This window comes from Atta cephalotes, assembly GCF_000143395.1.
Source record: "Atta cephalotes unplaced genomic scaffold scaffold00046, whole genome shotgun sequence".
Lineage (NCBI taxonomy): Eukaryota > Metazoa > Arthropoda > Insecta > Hymenoptera > Formicidae > Atta > Atta cephalotes.
Genome location: NW_012130110.1, coordinates 1,144,977 through 1,168,563, shown reverse-complemented (window position 1 = coordinate 1,168,563; position 23,587 = coordinate 1,144,977). Strand labels below are relative to the sequence as shown.

Genomic DNA, 23,587 nt, shown 5'->3' with positions numbered 1-23,587 from the left:
GAGAGAGAGAGAGAGAGAGAGAGAGAGGAGGGGGGAGGGGGGGCATGTATTTAAAATTATTATAAAGTGCTTATATAGATTAAAATATTAATAAATTCGAAAATTTTGTTATCTATACTTTTATTGTGAAAGAAATGGAGACGAAAAAAATTATTATTCTACAAAAAGAAATAATTTGCAAAATTATTTCTTTCGATAATTTATATAAATTTTAATTAACTCTCAATTATTCAATCTCAACATATTTATTGACTTTATTAAATTTCAGTGCAGAAACGTTTAGTATTTTAGTATTTGGACAAACAGTTCGTATGTATAATGATCTTGTTTACGTGCACAAGTACCGGAGTAATGAATAGTAAAAGAGGAACGCGCGATGCAAGATAAAATCTGAAAGTTACACTATACTTATAGTGTGTTTAACTCTATCGCAGTTCTCTTAACGCAGCAATTAATCCCCGTATATCAGAAGTATCGTGTTATAGATATTGACCACATCGGCAGCGGGTAACCGATATCCGTTTCGAAACCGGAAAGCAGACGCGCGAGTATAATCAGCGAGGATCAGAAGGCTGATGATTGAGAACGAATGTAATATACAGCAATATAATGTGGCAATTATTGGAAATAAACTCGTATATGCTCTAATTAATTGCTTCTTTAGCTTTATTTTAAAAGATATGAGTGTTTAATTGCGATATTTGATATTATTTATCTCGAATGTGAAAAATAACATGGTATCTTGTTACGATATGGTAACAGGAAATTACATATCATGATATACATATTGTAATATATCAGTTATTGATAGAATCATTAATTGGTCAAAGAAAGAATGAAAATATGTTTTTTTTACTCTTATGATTAGTATTATCTAATCAGTTCTAATCGTAATAATTAGCTCTCAAGTTAGTTATAAGTATAAATATTTTTTTAAGGATGTATATCGTATGTAATTTCTCTCTATAAAAAGTGATTGGAATTGAAAATTTATACTTTCTGTATAAAAATAAATGTTACAATATGAAATAATTGAATGAAGTCTCTATATATATATTTAAACAAATAATTAAATTCAATAAATATTTATAATATCTAACAATGCAATTTTACAAAAATTTTAAATGAAAAACTTATTGAGATAATTTTTTATCTAGACTTTGAATCACCGTCAAACTTTTTGTATTACTTTCAAATACAATATACAAAAATCTGTAATGTTTGCATGTCTTGTTAAAGAAATACGCGTGATACATCTTTAATTAACTTAGGTATAAGTGTTCTTTTCCTACCGGAGTTCAGAATTCAGAATTAATTTTGTACGTTAAATTATAGCAAAAGTATCAAGAATACAATTACTAAGAATCTCATTAATTTACATGCGGTTTAAGGGATTTACGTAAAACGTCTGTCGGATCTACTGAGAGATCTTCGTAGATCTTTGACGGATATTTCTGAAGATATCTCTCGGTAGAAGCGGAACGTCTTCTTGTGTATCCTGTAACGTTACGACGACAAGCTCGTTCTGCTTCGGTCGGCTTTAATCCCGACTACAGTGCGCGGTGCTCCTCGACCACGGAGTGGCTTTTCTCGGTAAAGCCGCGAAACAGCTTGTTTGCAACTGCATCGCTGCGTCGCGTTTATTTCAACGTGTTGCGTCGCGCGTCTCGTGTCGCGTCCCGTCTCGTTGCACCGTCCGGCCGAATCCGGGCGGCATGCATGCGTCATAGGTTATTTTTGCCTAGTCGTATATACACGCGCTTCGTATACATGGAAAGACCCGCGGGATTTGTGGCGTTTCGGTGGCAATGATTCCAGAGATTCGGTCGCCGGTAGCTGAGCGTAGGCGATCCAAACGGATTGCGAAACGCATCGCACATCGCCTACCGGCGTTACGAATGCGTTACCATTATTGATGGAAAGTAATTATTAAGATTTATATTTATTAATATTTATATTCTTACTCTTGTGATCAATTTACATTTGCGATTATTTTATATTTAAATGTTATTCATTGTCGAAAAATGTTATAACAATATTAATTTTTTGAGATGTCTATTTATTTATACTCTCTGAAACTTTTAGAACGAATTGTCACTCTGAAGAATGAAATCTCACTCTTATAGATTGAGTCATCCTTTTTCAAGACTGGCTTTAATTCCTTTTATTCTGTAGAGTGAGATTTCACTCCAAAGAATTTAGAGAGTAGCTGAACTGAGATTTGATATATCATTTGTTTGACAGCGACTACTCGTGACTTCTCCGTTTATCCTCGAAACGATTATTTCTCATCCAAGCAAATAGATTGCGAGGCACTTTTTGCGCATCTGCGTGGTCACGCGTGACGAAAAGCATCGATGAAAAGTTAGTCGTTTCCCGTAAGAAACTGGTTCGCGTTAAAGAGATGACAAGTGCGAATCCGGCAGTTAGATTGTTACAGCAATCGTTATACTCGATCTTCCCCCTCCCCTCCCCCCGCATTACGTAACAATGTGCGAAATAACATAAACGCAAGACACTGTGTAATAATGTTGCCAAGATGAGAGAGACAGTCATTGCACGCTGTCGAGCGAAATCGGGGCGACTTGCGTAATGTCGAACTGCACTCGCACGCTCGCGATGCTATTTCGTATCTTTTTTGCATTTCTCTCCTTTAACAAAATTTTTGCTTTTGTTTGCAGTATTCCGGAATTCGTATCGGACCAGTCGTCAAGAAAGACGTCATGAAAGCTTCTATCATGCTAGAGCACGATAGCCAGTGAGTACATCTCGACAGTAAAATTCTCTTCTGAACTAATATTTGTTTTAACTTTTTATTTTTTGGAGAACTCAAAAAATTAAAAGTTTTAATGACTTCTAAAGTTCTAATTTACAATGTGTTCTTTGTTCCCTGTTTCTTTTTACTTTTTATCTTTTACTCAGTTTTTCATTTTTTCTCGCCCGAAATAAAAGTTGACGGACTTCGGACGAGAAAAAAAACTTTCCACAAAAAACGTGGAAAGGAATGCGATTGATAAAATGATCGCAAAGGAAAAAGGCATAAGCCAAAAAGCAAGAAATAGGAAATATAAAAAAATATAATGTAGATTAGGTTAAAGTTTTTTAACAACTTTTAATGGAAGAAATTTTATATTTTCTTAATATTTCAAATTTTCAAAAAGCGTGACAAATAGCTATCTATAAGAATTAATTAGTCATTATTTAATTTATCCGCAGGTACGCTACAATTCTTGCTTTTGATGTGAAAATCGAGAGGGACGCACAAGAGCTGGCGGATTCACTGGGCGTCAAGATCTTTCAAGCTGATATTATTTATCATCTGTTCGACAAATTTACCAATTATAGAGAGGAACTGAAGCAGCGTAAACGGGACGAGAACAAGCACATAGCCGTGTTTCCGTGCAAGTTGAAGATCTTACCGCAGGTGAGTTATATGCGAGCGTACTCGCTTTTGCAAGAATTGAAATGGATGCGCGATAAACAAGCGGGATTTACGCCGACGTCGTCGGCGATCTTCGAACTCGGAACTTTTTAAACGTGGGCCCGTTTGAATTTCAGTACGTATTCAACTCGAGGGATCCGATCGTGATCGGCGTGATGGTCGAGGCTGGAATTGTCAAGGAAGGAACGCCGCTCTGCGTCCCGAGCAAGGACGTGAGTTGACTTTACATTTCTTCTTCCTCTCTTCCCCTGAAACTCTATCGCGAATTGCAATGTACATACGTCTCTTCGTGTTGTTCACATTATTAGAATATAAATGTATCGCTGCGTAGATCGATAATCTCCACGTCAAGCATCAATGATATTTTTCGATCAAAGAAGGTCTTTTAATATTACTTTTAATATTATGGAAAGATCGATTTTGCTAGAGTATCTAAAAATTTAAATAGATACAGATTTAGATACAGATCTGAAAATGTTGTTGGATCATCAAAATAATTACATAGAACGTTTAAACTTGTTGCTACAATGTTAAAACTTTTTGCAACACTGCTCATCATGTTTGAGATTCCTACATAATTATTTTGATGGCACAACAAAATTATTTTCAGATCTGTTCAGCTAAAATTTCATATATTTCAGCAAAAAATCATTCTTTCCGTGTACTTTACGTTTTTTTTTTGTATGCCATGAGACTTTAAGACTATAAAGTACATAAGAATGGCATATTTCCGATATTTGCGCATGTTTACTACTAACGTAATAGGAAACTTAACATTCTAGATCATTTTTTCATCTATGAATTACGGGAAAAAATTATCAAAGACTTTACTTAAGGGGACTTTACGAGGTGTCGCAAACTAGAGTATTTCTACCATTCTCCGCGAGAATAAGACGAAGTTTTTATGCGCAAAACCGGTGCGACTTGTCACCGGCGTGTTACATCAAAAGTAATCACGATGGTCTGGACGTATAATATAATCGCGATGGCCAAAGAGATTAATGAAATTTATGCCGAAGGCTTGCGATGAAAATTGAATCCGTGCATCCGCGAAACGGAAGGATGAATGGGAAAGAGAAAGAGAGAAAGGAAGACTGATCTGTATGTATGCAGGACCTGTACGGCGACCACTGAGAGAAGTCGCGGCTGGACCAGTCCTGCGGATCGGAGTGGAGAGCGGTAACTGAGAACTATCGGCGCGCGCGTAGGTGAACTCGTTCGGCGGAAATACGGCGATTCAGTTGGTCGATTGATCGCGTCGATCGAGCGGGCGGACATATTAAACCGCTCCGAGCCAGCATTCTCGATTCCGCTCTCCCTCGCTCCTGTAGGTGGATCCGACTGACCGAAGAAAGTCCGTCTCTCTTTCTCTTTCTCGGTCTATCCTTTTCTTTCTTCTTGTTCTTTCCCGTAGGAGGAACCGGGTGGGTAGCCGGCCTCTCTGGCCTCGCCTTACGCGGTAGCGCGCGCGAAACGTTGCAGGTTGCCTAGCCTCGGATCCCGTAGGCGTCGACGATGCCATTAGTGGCACGCAAATTCCCAACAGACAAAAATCCGAAATGTATTTTCCCATCGGCATCGCGGTGGCGCACCTACGCACCGCGATCGATGATTTAACGTGCGGCTAGCTCTATCACCATGCGACTTAGGTCAGCTCGGTTCGGCTCGGCTTGGCACTGCTCTGTGCGATATTTTTCAGCCCTTTCTTTTCAGACATTTTTCTCGGTATCTTATGATTTATTTGTTCCAAGAAGAAGGAAATCTATTATTTTATAGAGATCTTGAAGAGATCTCTCAAAACAGAATTCATAATTAAAGCTTCCTCTTTTGATATAAAAATGGAATGTGCTTATGAAAAATGTTCTTAACTTTTATAGCAAGATGTGTAACTCAAGAATGAATTAGAAAAAAAATTCGTTTATTTTTTCGAATTATATACTTGAATACTTGTTTGCATTTAAATACAATAGCATAATTATTTATCATTTAAATTACGAAAGCTGCCCATAAATTGTACCATTTATTATATTTATATTATACTATCAGTCTTATTCCTCTCACCATTCAGAAATATATTTCTTTTCTTTTACAAAAAAACAGTTTTGCTGAAATTTCTAAAAATCAGCTATGCAAAAGATCTGCAAATAATTTCGTTGAACTAAGTAGAATACTCTGGTTGCTAAGGAATTTCAAAACTTTTTGCAGCATTGAACACAAAAAACTTCAAGTATTAAACGAGTTAGCCAATCACAGTAGAGACCGTAAGGCTATTCTGACATAAGGAATAGCCAATCCAACATGTTGATTTCCTAACTGCTTAAGTTTTTTGTGTGCCATGGTTCTCTCACTCATCATACTTGAGATTCCTAGATAATTTGAAGTTCAACAAAAGTATTTCCAGTTCTGTATCTCTATGTAGCTAAATTTTTAGATACTTCAATAAAATTGAGTACGACACATAAACTGAGATTTGTAAAAGCCATGAACGTCAAGTTGTGCGCGATTACTCTCGCATGAAGGGAAGCAACGAACATTCCGGATCTTTGCGCGACTCCGACCACGTGTCTGAGCCCACGCGATATTCTCCGCGGGACATCAAGCTCGAAAGATACTACTCAGCTCGGTACAGTTCGAACTCTCGTATTGCGAACTTTTAACGTTGTATTTCTCAACGTTTTCTGGCGGACTCTTTTTGCCTCGCGCTAGCGCTCACCAGGAATGAATTCACAATTTTGCGCAACGCGTGTTTTTGTCCTTCGAAAGAACGACACACAGATTTCAAATGACTGATCGTCTTTCCACAAGAGACAAGCTTGACGTCGTATCCGGTGTCGAAAGATGAGCACGGCATGACAACTACTATATTTTTTTAGGATTGACTTGAATCCGAGACTTAGTTTGTTCTAATTTCATTCATCCTATGCATTTATGGGAAAGAAAGAGTCCTATATAAAATTTTTAGTTCTCTTTGTCGTAGTGTTAAAAGGAAACATGTTACAATTTATTGTATAAACTTATGCTCAGGTATTTTTTACCTCTTCTCCTTCGACTTCTTTCTTTGGAATAGGTACGGACTTTAAAGCAAGGACTTTAGAACAACCTTTTTTTGAAATTTCTGAGCTTAAGAAATAATAGGTATAATCGGCTATGAGGATACCGATTATTAGACTACAATACTCCGAGATCGCATATGGTCTTGCCAAGCTTCGCAAACAAAACGGCCGGTGGAAAACTCCGGATTTACCATGAAAATTACTTCCGTCCGTATTGTCCAATCGTCAATGAGTGAATTACCGCGAGAACGTGTCTTCTCGACGATGACCTTACGATTATCCCATGCGTTCATCGAGTCTCACGAAACTCCAGTTAGCGCAGGTCAGTTTGTGAAGGCTCGCGCCTTCCTTTTGTCGAACGATCGCTGCGACCGGATGCACGTAGTTGGCGGGACGGAGGTTTTGCGTCGATATCACGTCGCGAAAGGAAACGACACGGCTTAAACGTTGGACGGAAGAACGTGAGCTCGCAAGCGTCGAGCGGATTTTCAGCTCGCGATACATTTGGCAAGAGAGACAGTTGTACTCACGGGGCTCTCGAGCCACGCACGAAGATTCGTATGCCAATTTTGCAACATTGATGCTCCGTCCATCAATCGTGACTCGTCGCGAGCTTTGTATCGTTACAAACATCCCCTCGTGCCTTTTTTGTTTTATATTATTAAATTTATAATGCCCAAGTTATGCCCAATTCGAATTATTTTTAATCATTTCTATATTGAGAAAAATGTTTGGTTGGATTAATTAGAATATGATTAAAAATATACCAATTAAAATTTTTTGAAATAAGAATTAAAATCAGAATTATAAAAATGATACAATTAGAAACTTCTGAGGTTTATCCATTTTCAACTAGACATTTTTCTCAATATATAGATTGCCACTGCTTCTCCTTAATAAATCGTTATTATTTAACTAAAACAATGGAATTAAATCAAGAAAATGGAATTAATTTAAATGAAATCAATTTAATTTAAGAAAATATATTAAATTTAATTCAAATTTAGTTTATTATTTACTACAAGGATATGTTAATATTAGCGTTGTTCATTTGAAACTCACAGAAATGAATTGATTTTGACATATATTGTAAAAATGAAGAATAATAAAATAGGTTGTTAACCTAAAGGATTGGATTATCACTGTTTTGATATGTCTTTGATGTTTAATCGTCTATAGTTACAATTATGGGCATATATCTTTTTTCTATCAGAGATCGAAGTCGGATCTACGATTTATGGGAGCAATCGCGTTTACCCATAAATATGATTTAATGAGCGATATCGATAACGAATTAATGACTATCGTTCGTGTCATCACGTAACGTCTCGATTACTCTTCTCTTAGAATTGACTCTGCCGTTCCGTGGCGCCGCGAGAGAGTCTGGAGAGAGACCGCCTCGGAGAACTCGCATGGAGAACCTATCTATTCATCTATCCGCTTCCCCTCTTGCGACTTCCATCGTGCGTTATCGTACCCGCGCGCGCCGCATACAACACATACATAGAAATACACAGTAGGAACATATAGTCATATAGTACCGGGCGTTGCGCAACACGTTGGTCTCGATAGGCGGCTTTAACGGCGAGCGGAAATCCGGTGGATTCTTTCGGCCTGCCGTTTTCTTGCAGCGTTTCCTTTTTTTTCCCCTCCCCACCATTATCCATTTTCCACTCTTTCCGCCGCCGACCGGCAGGCCGATCGTTCGTACATCCGTCGGTTTGTTCGGTGGCGGATTCTACTCGGCCCGATGACCCGAGAGTCGCGATAACGCCGCGCTTTTGATGCTCTCTCTTACTTTTTCTCTTTCTCTCTCTTTTTTTCCTTTCCGCTTGCTCCAAGAGTAGATCTCGGCGCGTTTCACGATTGGATGGTCCTGGCGGAAATAACCTCCGCTACGTAAAGCATCTTCGTCATCTTCTACTTCTTCTTCTTTGCAATCTTCGCTTCAGCAACGTATATTGCACTCTTCTCCGTTTTTCTTGTGTTCTTCTCTTTATCAGTTGAGCGACGAGCAAATCGTTCACTGACGTATAATAGAGTGCTAACGGAATAGTCGTATTTTATGTCATTTACGTAGAGTTGATTGAAATTATAAATTCTCTTACAACAAGCATTTCGTTTTTTAAAATGTATTTTTCTAAATGCATATGTATTTTATATATATATAAATAAAAACAATTTTATAAAGCAATCTTAAAATATCAAACAGTATTTGAAATTATCGTTTATAAAGTTTAAATTAAAATCAAATAAAGAATGGATCAAAATCAACTGAACGAGTTATTGTGGAGCATCCTTACTTGTCGTCTCCATAAAGCGAAAGTTGGATGCTCGAGGAGAATCGAGTGATTGGGATGAAGAAAAAAAAGGAGAGAAAAGCAAAAGGAGAGACAGGACAAAAGATAAAGAGCGAGAAAGAGAGGCAGAAGCCCTTTATCGTAGTAAGTTCAACAACACGCTATCGTAGCGCGAGAAACACAATCGACATACGTTGCAAGCTCATCCGATTTTCAATCTCTAATGTTTGTACGATATTTCATAAGTTTTATAGAGGAATATATTATACAGATAAAATCTCAATATGTGATTTAATCGAAATCACATATTTTTATTTGGTTTAAAAAAATAGTTTTACTCAAAAACAGTTTATCTTAAAATATTATTTCTGAATCAATATATTGAAAGATACGTTTGTTATCGATATACTTCCGTCTGTTCAATCTTGCATATAATTTCAGATTGTCTTTTCATAGACAATCAGGAACGTCAAGAAAGGACGTATCTGAGCGGCTTAGAGTGATTTCACTTGGAATTATATTCAGCTTGTGGGCGAGCGACAGGAACTAGAAACGCTCTGATGCGCGAGTCCTCTTCCGGCGGAAAGGCGTTTGTACATAGACCATTCTTCCTTTCCCCTCCCCGCTCGCTGTTTCCTCTTCCTTTTCCTTGGGGCATATGCCGTGCATGCGCGCGTACAAATTCGCGATGGATAGAAATTTCAAGTCGGTGAGGATATCTTTCTATTGAGAGGTATTCAGACCGCGACGTTTCGCAATTGTCCGTAATGCACGCGGTTGTTATTCTCTCAAGTACGAGAGAGCTCCTACGCGAAAATTATCCTTCCTGACTCCGCGAATCGTCCAAGGAAAGCACGCGAAACATGATTCCACGAAAATCAATTGAGATTCACTGTTAAATTCATAATGTCAGATTATACTCAATTTGAGTTATTTTTAATCATTTTTATAGATCGCCACTGCTCCTACCCAATACGTCGTTAATTTAACTAAAATAGTGAAATTAAACAATTTAATTCAATAAAATATATTAAATTTGACTCAAATTTAGTTTAATTATTTACTAATATATACGTTAATATGGATGATGTTTACTTTGAATCTAACACAGGAATGGATTAATTTACATTTTGAACACGAAAGTTAAAAATAATAAAATGTTACTTAGCTCAAGAGATTAGGTTAGACTGTTACCAGGTTACTAGGTTAGATTGTTCCTTCAATATCTAACAATGTTGTTCTTCTTTTTAAATAAAGCAAAGTCTTTTAATTTTAAGTCTTTTTTTAGACGTCGTTTTATTACCCAAAAATTTTCTATTATCTAAAACTATATATATAGCGAATTTAAAAAAAAATTAATAATATATAAAAATTAGATCAAATAAACGATACATTTTGAAAAATCTAGATATAGTTTAACGATATTTATAACTTTACAATCATTAATAAGAAAGATCATAAAAAGAAATCAAGATCTCTATTCTATAACTTTTAATGATAGTAATAATATCTTACAGTATCTTTGCATTACATTGCAAACACAATTGCTTTTATATATGCTAAAAAACTGCATAAAAAGAATGATTTTGCAGAAGTATAGGAGAGAGTTGCCGAACCATTTAAATTATTTATACAATTATTTTTATATTTTTCATTTGATACTGATTTGTATGTAAATGGATATTGAGAATTGTAGCTTGTATGTATCTTTCGAACACTTATTACTATATGTTTAACTTTTCATCAGTTAATACGTAACAATTAACTAATACCCAATATTAATAATTTATCAAAAAAAAGGTCAAGTACTTATTATTTATCAATTAACAATAACGAAAGGACAAGAACGTCGAAAATCGGCTTGAATTTATTTTTGCAATTGATATATGTATTCAATTATTAGTTTTTATTATTGTCATTAGTTTTTGTTATCAGTCTAATCTTGTAGTAATTTAGAAAATTTGATAGGTTTTATGAAAGTATTAATTTAATTTTTATAATAATTGCAAATATGTATGCACAATGTAAAGTATTTTACAATATATTATTCATTTCTATATTATTCATATCTATATTATTTATTTCTCATTTATTTCATTTTTTTTTATTGAATATTAATTGCTTATATTAAGTAATAATATAAGATATTGATGTGATATTTAGACGATCAGTACACTCATTCGACAACTCTTACCTATCTAAAAATGTAGCTAGATACAAATCTGAAAATAATTGTATTGGAACATCAAAATAATCACATAGGAAACTCAAACATTATAAGCAACACATTGAAAAAGTTTTCACATGTTTTCAGATTGTAGCAACTACTACATAATCTTTTTAATGATTGAAATCCAATAAAATTATTTTCAGATCTATATTTAGCTAAATGTTCAAGATATTTTAGTAAAACTATTCTTTCCATTTGTGCAACGACCACACCATGTGTATAACGAAACCGACACTATTCGTTAAGTATTATAAGAATAGGAGCCTAAATCAATATGAGAAACTTTATTTTTAAGATCTATAAGGGAAGCATTGTAAAATCTCCGGGATCTCTTTCGTCGTGAATATTTTCTCGTATGTCCTATATAATTTCGACTATATCGATCGAATAACCGGATGTGTCGTGTTAACCCCGAAGGACTGTCCCGAGCTTCAAACGAGCCGGTTGCATACCATAGGATACTGTGTCTTATTCTTAGCATTTATACACCATGCTACGTTCACTACCACTATACAAGGGACTGAGCGTATCCTTGTGAAAGGACGAATGTCTCGTATTCGGCATGTCGAGAGGGTTCGGCACCATCCGCCCGCCCTTCCGTCTAACGAGTGATAAACGGCCGGAAGGAAGCCAGAGGCGTTTCCACGAAAGCTACTGACAGGCCGGAAGACCGAAAGACGGGATGTGGTCGGCGAGTGAGCGCCGTGAACGCATTTGTACTCTATCGTGCTACATCAGCAGCCTGTGTGGCGTCCGTCGTTTTTTGAACGTTGCTCTTTCTCCCTTTATTTACCCCGCTCTAAATATCCTTCTGTCCATCGTTCTCTATTTCATATTCCGCTTGAGTTTTGCCTTGCGTGAAAATATTTCGATTTTAATCATTTCGAAATTATTAATTAATTTTTATAATTTTAATTTTTTAATGGTAAATTTGAAATGATTTTTTTTTTTTTTGCAAGAAAAGCATGTACAGTTTTTGAGAAATTAAAGATTAAAAGTAAAGATAGAAGAAAAATAAACGTAGAAAGAAAATTAATTATTTTGTAAAAAGTAAATTTTGTCATTTTAGTATTTTAAATTTAATTTCTCAAAATTAATTTTTGGATATGAAAAACAGAAAGATTTTTTATAGTGACACGCACTAGTTGATATAATATAAAAAAACTGGAAAAATGAGAAAAAATATGATAAATAATAACTCTTTTTTATATTTTCAATATAAAATTTAATATAAATAATATAAAATTTAATATAAAGAAGACGTGAAAGAATAATCGTAACTTCAAAATAACAAGTTTTGTCAACAAAAATTGGACATTGTGTCTGTCACTACATATAAGGGGGAGAATTAAAGGAAAGAGCGGCTAGTAGAACGGAAGCGAGAATGGGAAGGAAGAGGAAGAGGGAAACGTCCGGCCGGATACGAGGTTTCCAATGTCGACGGGATCGTTTTACTCGAGCTTGCGATTAATTCTGCCAACGACGATAAAAAACGTCGCGGCGGAAAAGGAGTAAATAGCTCCGGCACACGTGGAAGACACGCTTACGTCCATAGAACGTTAAATAGCACACGCGAGCGGGCTTTTAACCCCGGGAGCGAGACGCTCGTCTAGCCTTAAACTCGTCCGTTATATTCCAAGAAAGTTCGCGGAACATTTTCAACAAAATTACCCACGAAACCAGTATGCAATATTATTTCCGGGAAATGACGTGCGGTCTTCGAATATCTTGAAGGTTTCTCTTTCATTTCAGAGTTTCGTCATTGATATTTTCAAAGCTCGAAGGTATCTCGTGCTATTCTATTGTGTTTTAATTAAATCTCTTTTCTATCCTTTCCATTTTTCAAACTCTAATTTTATCTAATATAATCTAATTTTCTTATTATTTCTTATTTACATAATGCTTACATTATTTTTTTAAAGGACTTTAAATTTATCTTTTTTATTTGGAACTACACTGTTAAAAGTGTCATAAAATTTAATTGTACTTTTAAATTAAACGAGTTAAATTTAATTTAATGATACCCCTGGCGAAAATTTTTCTCATAATTTTTATACGAATTGAAACATTTTTCAGAAACTATTTGTATACTTTACCCAGAATTATTTGGAATGTTTACATCTTCTCTTAGAATTTTTTATATAAGTGAATTCTGAAATATTCTGAAATTTCTCATCCAATAATTTTTAAATATATTTGTAAATTTTTTAAATTTTATAACATTTTCATCAGAAATTATACTTATATAAAAAATGTTTTTAATCTTACGATATTTTATAATTAACATATATGAAAAATTCTGGGAAAAGATGTAGATGTAGTTTTCTGAGAAGTGTTCGTATAAAAAATATAAGAAAGTTATAAAATTATATAGAAATTCTAAGAAAAATTTTCATTAGGGATTACATTAAATTTAATGTATCTTGAAAAGTATATTTATGTATATGAAATTTAGTGTTATAAAATTTTATAAAACTTAACGTATTTTCCATAAAATTTTGTATGAAATGTAAACATTAAATGTTCCTATTTGACATTTAGTCCTGTTACATGTTAACGGAGACAAGTGTGCTCTTTTTTACAGCAAATGCGTTTTCTTTCGTTAATTATCGATATGATTTCTGATTCCCCGCGGATCCGGCAAAATTTCAAGCCGCGAGCGCAAATGTCTAAGTGCTCGCGGAAGATGAGGACGCGGCGCGGATCTCGATTAACGGCGTCCAAAAACGCCGACGACGCACGCGGTGAGACCGTTAGAGCCGCTAACTCTCGTCGCATGGACTATAAAGACTTCTAAATTGGTGCGGGCCACGAAAATAGACTTCCGGTTCCCGTCTCGCGCGCGCGTGAGTCCGCTCGCTCGCTCGCTCACTCGCTCCCGCCGAGACGCGTCGCGTCGCGTCGCGTCGCGACACGCCACGTCTGCTATCTAGTATGCCAAGAACGGCTCCTCCCCCTCGTCTTCCGTCTATGCTCGCACGCACCCGCGATAAATGCGGCCGCGTATACGCACACGTATAGTCAGGCCGCGAAAGTCTCATGTAAATATCGCAATCGGCAAAAATAATTCCGATATACAGAGGCATCGCCGGGAACATGCGGTGCTTTCCATTTGATGACACAAATCACACAAGTTGACACAAATGTTCTATCTTTGTCACTCTTTGAATGTCAAGAAGGATAGAACGACGCTTATGTCAGTTTGTGACGTCAAATGAAAAGTACCCATGACAGATCGCGTTTTGTATATCAATATTTCATGCATAATGCATAAGACTCACACGAACAGATAACGATAACTGCGAGATCGTACAATGGAGGATATCTTACAATGGAGGATATCTTACAGTCAAACTGCGAAGATTACATGTGAATATGGGACCTATGACTATATTTCCATGAAAATACTAAAAAAATGTTCAGATCCGTGCTTCGATATTCTTTTTCATCTAATTTCTTACATTGCATTAACAATAGAATCTAAATAAATTAAATAACAATACTTATATGATTGTTAAAATATAGATAAAAAGATTAAGTCAAAGGTTTAGGAAGATAGAAAGATTAGTTAAAGGTTAAACGCGCGCAATACAAAATAGTCCAGAAAAGTCAGTTTTTACATATCAATTATAGGGGAGAACAGGTTTGAAAGACATGTTTTGAAAGAACCATTTTGTATTTCAACTAATGGAATATTTCCAAAAATTAAAAAATATTTTCATTTGATAACAGTACTTAAACTATGTCCATAAATATTAGATAGTCAAAATCGTCAAAATGTTATTATAATGAATCATGCAAAATTATCGCTATAAAAAGAAAGTTTCTTAAGTTAAATTTCAAAATCTTTTTCATTTATTTGCAATTAGCTTTTAGAAAAAGTTTTTTTTATCGAATACTATAACGTAAGTAAAAACGTGGTTACGAAATTTTTGTTTATTAGATTTTGATTTATTAGATATTCTGTGATTTTTTTATACATAATGTTATGAAAAAATCGATGTTGAGAGCTATAAAAAAGTTGCTTTGCCTGATTCCTTCATTGCATATCCTGGGATATTCTTTTCAATACAATCGATTTTTTATTTTTTTAATACAATTTAAGAAATTTTAGTACGTCAATACTTTTTTGAAATATATCGTATTGATGATCAAGTCCATTTTTATTCGCACTTCAATATATGGTCTTGTCAGCACACAGTACAAGATTATCTTCAGATATACGCAGTCTCCTTCTTCGAAGAACATCTCTGTGCATATTTATTGTAGGTAAATAGATTTTCAAGTATTTCTATTTTATAAAACAGCATTCCAGTTCGTTGGTTATGCTGCTATGTTAAGTTATACTGAAGTATTATCGACTCAGCTTCCATATTTCACTCTTTTCAATCATCTATCATGTTCAATAGATTATTCTGTAAATAATGAAGACTAGTATCAGTGCAAATTGTGCTCTGACTGGTCTCATACTTCATGTGGCAATAAAGGAAATTTTCATTTCTTTTGCAATAAAGGTTTTTAATTAAAAATATTATATTTTCTATTTTTCACACGTTTATTAATTTAAAAAAAAATAATATTTGTCATAGTATAAAGGATGACATTTTGATTTTATTTGTATTAAAGCTTATGTAATTTAGTATTTGACTCTTTCGAAACAAATAATAGCTTTTTCAAAATCATGTTGTTTTGAAAGAGCTGAATTTCTTGTTTATGAAAAATGATTAAATCTGACAATCAGTTAATGACTAAATATTATTTTTTTGTTAAATGGATCTTATAGATAAATGAGTATATACTTAAGTAAGAAAGTAATTATATTTGTTTAACATCAGATAAAAAGTTTGTTTTCATATTTTGAAAAAATCAGCTCTTTCATACCCGCTCTCCCCTATTAGATGATTGACAAAGAAATGCACATACTATGATATTACAGAGATATTACAGAGATTTTTAACAAAAGTTTTTCTCGAAAAGTTCATTTCCTAAATGTTTGATGTTCCTTTTACGTGCATCTTACAGCATATACCTACGTTTTAACTTTTAAAAACGCATACGTTGCATTTACAGAAGTGAATTCCGATATGCAGAAGTGTTTTAAGAGTGCTCCACCTTCCGTATGTGTGTCAATATCTTTCACTGCGTGCATCTTGTAACGCTACGTACCGTTACACACCCGCTGTAGTCGAGCTGCACAAGCTGCGTGTGTAAATCTCATACCCGCGGAATAAATAATCCATGTTGCATTTTAGTTCCATGCCAGGATCTCGCAGCATCTTACGGATAATATCTCGGTATCGAAAGAGAAGAGTCTCTTTCTCTCTCTCTCTCTTTCTCTCTCTTTCGCCACGGTGGAACTTACGGTACACGGCGAAGCATGACGTGACGCACGCAGGTGCAACTTACGTAGTCTAGCGTGGTTTTCGCGGAACGAAGCGAGCCTTTGGCTAAGGCATCTCATGCAGTTGCATCTATCTACGGATTCCCATTTCGCGCCGAGAAAGGATCGGCCTTCAAATGGCGCGCGTGTGCTCGCGCTTAGTGCCAAGGTCGAGGTTCTCGCTATACTTCTTTCTAGGAACTCCTTTCTTCCCTTTTCACTCCATGTGATCTCTAGTTCACGAGCAGCTGTTCTTCTCCGCAATATTCACGATTCAAATTTATGAGGAATCCTTTTTCTCTTTGTTTTACTTTTCGCAAACCGCATCCTTAGGGCGGGGCCGCGCATTTTACGCTCGAGGTTCTTGACCTCGAGCTGTGGTTATATTGTATTATGTCTGTAGCGACGGACCAGGTTATTGGATCGTGTGAATAGTACATTGGAAAAAAGTCTTGTAGCGTTAATTGGAATTTAGATAGATTTAATTTGAGAGTCACAAATCAAACATTTCGATATAGTTAAATCTATCAAACATTCTAATCGAGATTAGAAATTTAATTACGATAACTAAAATTCTGATTCATACCATCATAATTCGTTTTACTCGTATATTTCTCATTCGTAATTAGAATATTTTCTTCAGTGTATAATATACAAGAAATGTATAATATACAATTTTGTGACCTATGCGCGTTGAATGCGCGCTTTCTTTCTCTCTGAAGATTTTATATTAATGAGAAATTCATAATGGCTATTGCAAATTAAATCATTAAATATTATGTTACTAATAACGTATGGGAATATATATAAGATTTTCTAAAATCTTTTCATTTCAATAAAAAGTTTTTTGTTGATTTATATGCATATTTATAATTTTATGATGTTCTGCGAAATGCAAACATATAATGCGACAATCTTTTTTTTTAAGGATATTTCTCATAAGTATGCATTTGCCTCCAGCTTCGATAAGACTATCTGACATTATAACGCAAAACTATAAAGATAACTTATGGTCTGTTTTACAGATAAGTGTGCAGATTTGCACACTTATCTCTGCACTCCTATTTTTATTATTTATATTTAAAACCATATCATGAAAAAATGAAAAAAATAAAATTGATTTAGGAAGTCAAACATGTAATATTCAATCAATAATACAGTGATACACTATTATTAGAACTACGCAATTTGCAAAAGAAAATAATTTTATTTTCGCATTTCTAGAATTCATTTTTAGTTGATTTTGTATAGAAACAAGTCACAAGTACATAAATTATGAGTTTTATCTAAACTGATTATATATGTTTTTATCAGTATATTAATAAAGTAGTTAAGTTTCCATAAGAATCATAAATAAGTGGGTGTCTCCACAGGAGATCTATGTCAGTATCGGCGACTTTCGTCTATTAATATTATTTAATTACATATTACATACAAAAATTATTTTTCATAAACTGTAAAAGTTTCGAGCGTCGCGCGCATGTTACGCAGCAAGTTTCGACACACTTCAGTGATCGCGGCGCCTCGCGATTTATATTGCACGAGATTATCTAATAGAACAGATACGCAAGAACAGATACGCCTCGCAATCGTAGCGATCAATTATATTAAGGCAATAAAACACCTCGTTTATATATAATGATAATTTTAAAAAGTTCAGTTATTGACATCAGATACAATAAACGTGTGTCAATAAGCGCAATAAACGCCGAATGAGCATGGCGAGAATTTATCGGAGAAACTGCAGCGGGCGAGTGGGTGTCTGCGGGAATGGTTAGATAGTTTAGCATCGGAAGAAGCGGATAAAGCGTATGCATGTATATGTATATGCACGCTTTTCCGTTTGGTCCTCCTCGCCATCAACCCGGTCGACCCCGCGGATCTCTTCTCCGCCCACGTAGCGCAACGCGAGAGATTCTCGTGTCTCTCGGACACTTAGAATGAGATAAATCTAAAGTGGACAGTATATACGTTCGAGCCCACGCGAAACCGGGTCTGATCGCGTTCGAGAGAGGTATGTCGCTCTCGCCTCTCCTCGCGTTCTATTGACATGTTAGTCGTAAAAGGTAAAGCGCGTCGATAACGCTCGTAATGGCTTCCGTAATTTCAAAAGATGAGGGTCCGGGTTATGCTCAACGTGGTGACCACATTTTTAAGCTGCGAAGCTGTTAGAGTCTTTCCTCCCGCGCCACGTCTCTCTCGGGAGAGAGATAATCCCCCTTTTTCTCGAAAGAAAGAAACGATAGCGTCTAATGTGTCAGTTGAAAGTTACTCAAATATCGCGACTAAAGTCATTACTTCTTTCAAATCGGAGATATTATTTCTCTTTTTCCAATGTGATAATATCTCTTCATAAAAAAAATCCTTTGTTTGAATCGCGACCGAGGGAACTACCTGTCGTAGATGAAACTCAAGTTGCGGATACTCGACCTCGAGACTTCCGAAATTCCTAATACGTGACAAAAACGATGGAGACGACGTCAGTCGTAAAATACGTCGCGTAATGTTATACATTTGCGAGATGAGAGAGAACGGGAGGGTGAGGGAACGGGGGAGACGAAATTAGCGGTTGGTCCTTCGAGAGTCCCGAACTTTATCTTAAAACCTCGAGCGGTCGAGAGAAGCGGAGTCGAGAGAGGATTGAAGGCGCGCGGCGTGATAGGTTGGAAGAAAGGGCGGAGAAGGTCGAGACGGAGGACGAACAAGGTTCGTTTGCCCGCCTGCACACGTGCACCTATATGGTAATTCCTTTCGGTCGCGGCGGAGTGTCGAGAATTTGACGACGGGGGTACGCCATAAAAGTACGCCGGCCACAGAAGAGCGTATCGTGGAACATGCACGGCACGGGCGAACGAACGATCGTATCTTTTTTTTTTTTTTTGCGTCTGAGCTGATTAACTCCGACACGCACAATGTTCCCTGTACAACGCGTATGCATTTTTTCGTTCTTTGGCACCGTACATGTAATTATTGCACTAAAATATAATTTGAGAAAGGGTCAAAGAAAATGATTTGCGTCCTGAGACCACCTGCCGTGTGATAAATAACAGAATTATAATTTGAAATATCCATTCAGGTTTGGCAGAATCGAGAAATGAAATTTAGACCTGTATATATATATATAGAACAAAAGAATCATAAATATTGCTAGTAATTTGCGCTAGCTCGTGCGAAGTAAAAATGAAAGTTGGTAAGACTAAGAAACAAGCAAAATATTTATAAAATAATAATATACTAATAAAATTAATAAAACTATTAAATAAAATTTTAATGTCAGTCCATGAATAAGTCACAATTCGTTCAGAAACGAGATAACGTTAAGTCTTAACGACTTGAACTGATGAAAAAAGCTGTTAGAGACTTAACATTGTTTTTTTACCGATGATGAAAATGTCAAGTGTCCGTTAAAATGATATGAAAGCCCCATGTTTATGAAATTATTGTCAAGAATGAAAAATCCGATTTTTAAAAATTAATTAAACTATTTAATGGCGAACCGATATTTGATTTATTAGAATAAACATTCATAATGCTGCCTGTAAGTTTAAAATCTTTAGATGTTGGAGGTATATATGTCAATTTAAAAATTATTTTGAATTGAAGAAAACTGTGCAGTCGAAATATATTCGTTTACATATACTTGAACATCATTGGACATTAAATTATGTATATTATTACCTTGTAAATTTTTTGCTCGTTTCTTAGGCTTATCAAAAAGAATTCTATTTTCAATCGGAGTGAATTTTTTTGTCGGAGCCATTTTAAATAATGCAATATAATTCACGATAGAATTTGAGACAGAATTTTATTTATAATTTTATGCATCGTGTAACAAAAACATGTGAATAATCAGAATTATAACTATAATATTTTATTTTTATAAATATAGGAGACGCGTCAAATATACAAAAATACCAGTGATTAGTTAATCATATCTAGTGTAAAGAAAATTGAAAATCTATAAGCGCGAATACAATCGTGTCCAATTGGATAAGCAAATAACTCTTATCTATATATAAATTACAATTTAATCTTACGTAGATATCAATAATTTATGCACAGAAAAAAAGAAGAAAAAAACATATGTGTCTTGGTCTCAGGAACAAGTTATTTATTTGTTAACTGAATATAAAAAAAATATCCTTACCTATACGAGATAAAATCTACTAATTGTATATGCTCGTGCAGATGTATTAAAAAAAAATTCTTACAGAATTAAATTTCTCGGTTCAAAGTTAAAAAAGATAAAAGACATTACAATATATGAAAATACTGAAGATATTTTAAATTTAATTTTAAATTTAAACGAAATATTGTTTTCAGATAAATCCATAAAATAAAACATTACGACATATCGCTTTGCTGTAATAATGAATGAAATTAATTTAAGAAAAAAAAAAAGTTGTCCATAAATTAATTTCAATATTTTGAATCATTAAAATTCTGTATATAATAATACTAATTTTGAAAGGCAATTTTGGTGTCATAACTAATTGTAAAGCAATAAAAATATGTTCTTTCTTTTTTCCTTAAAATTTCTGTTTTTTTTTCCTGAGTTATATTATAGTTTTATTAAATGAGCGATATGAAAATGTTGAAAGATAAAATTTTGAAAGATAAAATGTTGAAAGATAAAATTGTAAATTAAGCATTATATTTAAATAAATTTATAAAATGAGTGATTTCATGTTTTACATATTATCTTCTGTATTTTATATCGTTGTATAAAGCTAACCATTCCTTTTTTTTCTTTCATATGCTATCGGATCCTCAAATAGAGATTTATTATATAACATATTTTGCTCTTGTCTAATATGCAATAACTTGTACCAAATATTTCTTTTCATTTATTATGAAATTTCATTATGAAATTTATTTCTACGAGCGGCTATAATTTATGAATATTATTGAAATTATAATGCTGATATAATTAGAGAATTCTCCATAATATGATATAATTTTATTATATAACTTTTATAATATTATATGTATTTCTCAGTAACTATACGTCATTGTCATTTCTTAATAACCTAATCATAGCAATGAAAAATAATTAAATATTCTGTACATAATTGTAAATTAAATTATAAATTAAATGGTATAATAAAAATTTTTCTCATCTATAATTATTTATAATTTGATACAGAAAATTATAAATAGAATTCTGTCATGAATTATAGATCGCATAAAGTAAGCTTAATAATATTCATAAGTATATTTATAAATAAATTAGTTTTCTAATTTATATGTACATGTATATTACTTATATGTATATACTATTCTATATCTGAATAATTAATCGAAGACATAAATTGATTTCAAACAACGATTGATCTGATGTTTTTTTAAATATTTAATTAAATCATTAGATATTACAAAAAATTTTAATCAAATATAGATTAATCTAAATATTTTAAATATCTGTAATTCTAAAATTTATTTTTTTATCTGGAATGGAAAATTGTGGTAGAGGTTAAAAAAAATAATCGTAAAAAATTAAGAATAAATCGAGGATTTCTTGCATTACCTATTTCTTTATTGCTATTTTACGAGGTTTGCAATCACAACGTTCCATCGTTCAAGAAAGGGTTGAGAAGCAATGCCTCAGTTATTGGTCATTGACTAGGCGGCGATACCGGGTGGCTTGAGCGTCCAGCCCAAGTATTGCTCTCTTGGCGTGGGTTTCGGGATAAATGGGCGGGCATATTCCGGTCATTGTCCACCTAACGATAACGTAGCTTACTGTATAAGTCTGCGTTGCGACTCGCGATCTGTATCACTTTTCATTGTTCAAACTCGATATCACTGTTTTTATTGTAATATAATCGAGGAAAGAAAGAAGTTCTCGAGGTTATCATTATCATTATCTCTATAATATGCCTCTCAATATCTTACGAACCAAAGTATTCGCACTCGCAGAATAGCTTCCTCCCACTACCATAACACCTTGAGTACATATGCAATTAACGCAGTTTGGATACGAGATAAATATTGAAACAGTACATAGAGAGATAATGGAGCCAAGGTCCTTACCTCTCGCGGTCTACTGTTTGAGATAAATTCATGTCATCTCTCTTTCGCATTCTCACTGCTCGCTCTTCAACGGATATATACTTTTTTTTTCTTTTGCAATGTGCGTGCGCATTTTTCTAAGATTATTTGATACTGCGTTTCCATACGCGAATGCGTTTCCTACGTTTTTCGCAACTCGAGAATGTATAGATCTATCGTGTTTCAAGCGTATCGAGAGTGTATAGATTTCGTATTTCAAACGCCAGAATCCGTATATACATACGGAAAAAAAAAGTCTAGTTGTAACTACCAAATGTTGAATGGAATAATTTTCCAAATATAACAATTTTCCAAACATAATTTTATCTTTCTGAATATTTAATAAGTAATACCATTCAATAATACTTATTAAATATTTATAAAGGTAAAATTATGTTCAGTTTAGTTATGTTATCTGAAATTATTTCACTTCCTTATTTCACTCAATATTTGATAATCAGATTCTTTTTTGTTTTATACTCAGGTATTTTATCTTCGATATCGTACAATAATAAACATAGGTGGATGTAGGTTTCTGATTATGCGCAATTATATGTGCACCCACGAAGAAACCGGCATTGCAAATGGATTTTTTTAATCACAGCCAGGCGCTCTTGTAAATCCTGAACCGCGTCCGGGTTTATCGCCCACTTTTGCGCTCCTGCAGCCACAGGTGTGTCGCAGCAGCGGAGCAACGTGCTCGGGGCTTTTTCGCCTGTACACACCGTTATACAGCGTGTCTCGAGATTCAATAAACCTACGGTGTGCAGCCGTCTAACGGCGTCTGCTGAAAAGCTCCGAGTTTCCTATGAATCGACATTAGAATCAACTCTTCGGAAAAAACATCCAGTTTTCTTCTTTTTTCCATATAAAACATAATGTGATGGATTGCATCCGTATTTATGATTGCAATCTCTAATTTGCGTGAATCGAAGTGATCGAAATTACAGTCAAGCTAGAATCACTAATAATAATGTTATTATTTCCGGAGAGAGGAAAAGAGAGAGAGAGAGAGAGAGAGAGAGAGAGAGAGAGAGAGAGAGAGAGAGAGAGAGAGAGAGAGAGAGAGAGAGAGAGAGTATAGTACGTAGTACGTACTGTATAGTACGTAGTACGTAGTACGTACACACG

General features: G+C 34.5%; 1 protein-coding gene across 1 annotated transcript in view; it reads left to right on the top strand.

The window, feature by feature from the left end:
• The window catches only part of LOC105622511 (eukaryotic translation initiation factor 5B), a 46,213-nt gene that overhangs the window by 16,576 nt on the left and 6,050 nt on the right, over positions 1–23,587 (top strand). The window contains 3 exon segments of the mRNA XM_012203926.1: positions 2,682–2,758; positions 3,217–3,424; positions 3,559–3,654. Of these exon segments, the coding sequence (XP_012059316.1) occupies positions 2,682–2,758; positions 3,217–3,424; positions 3,559–3,654 (381 nt within the window).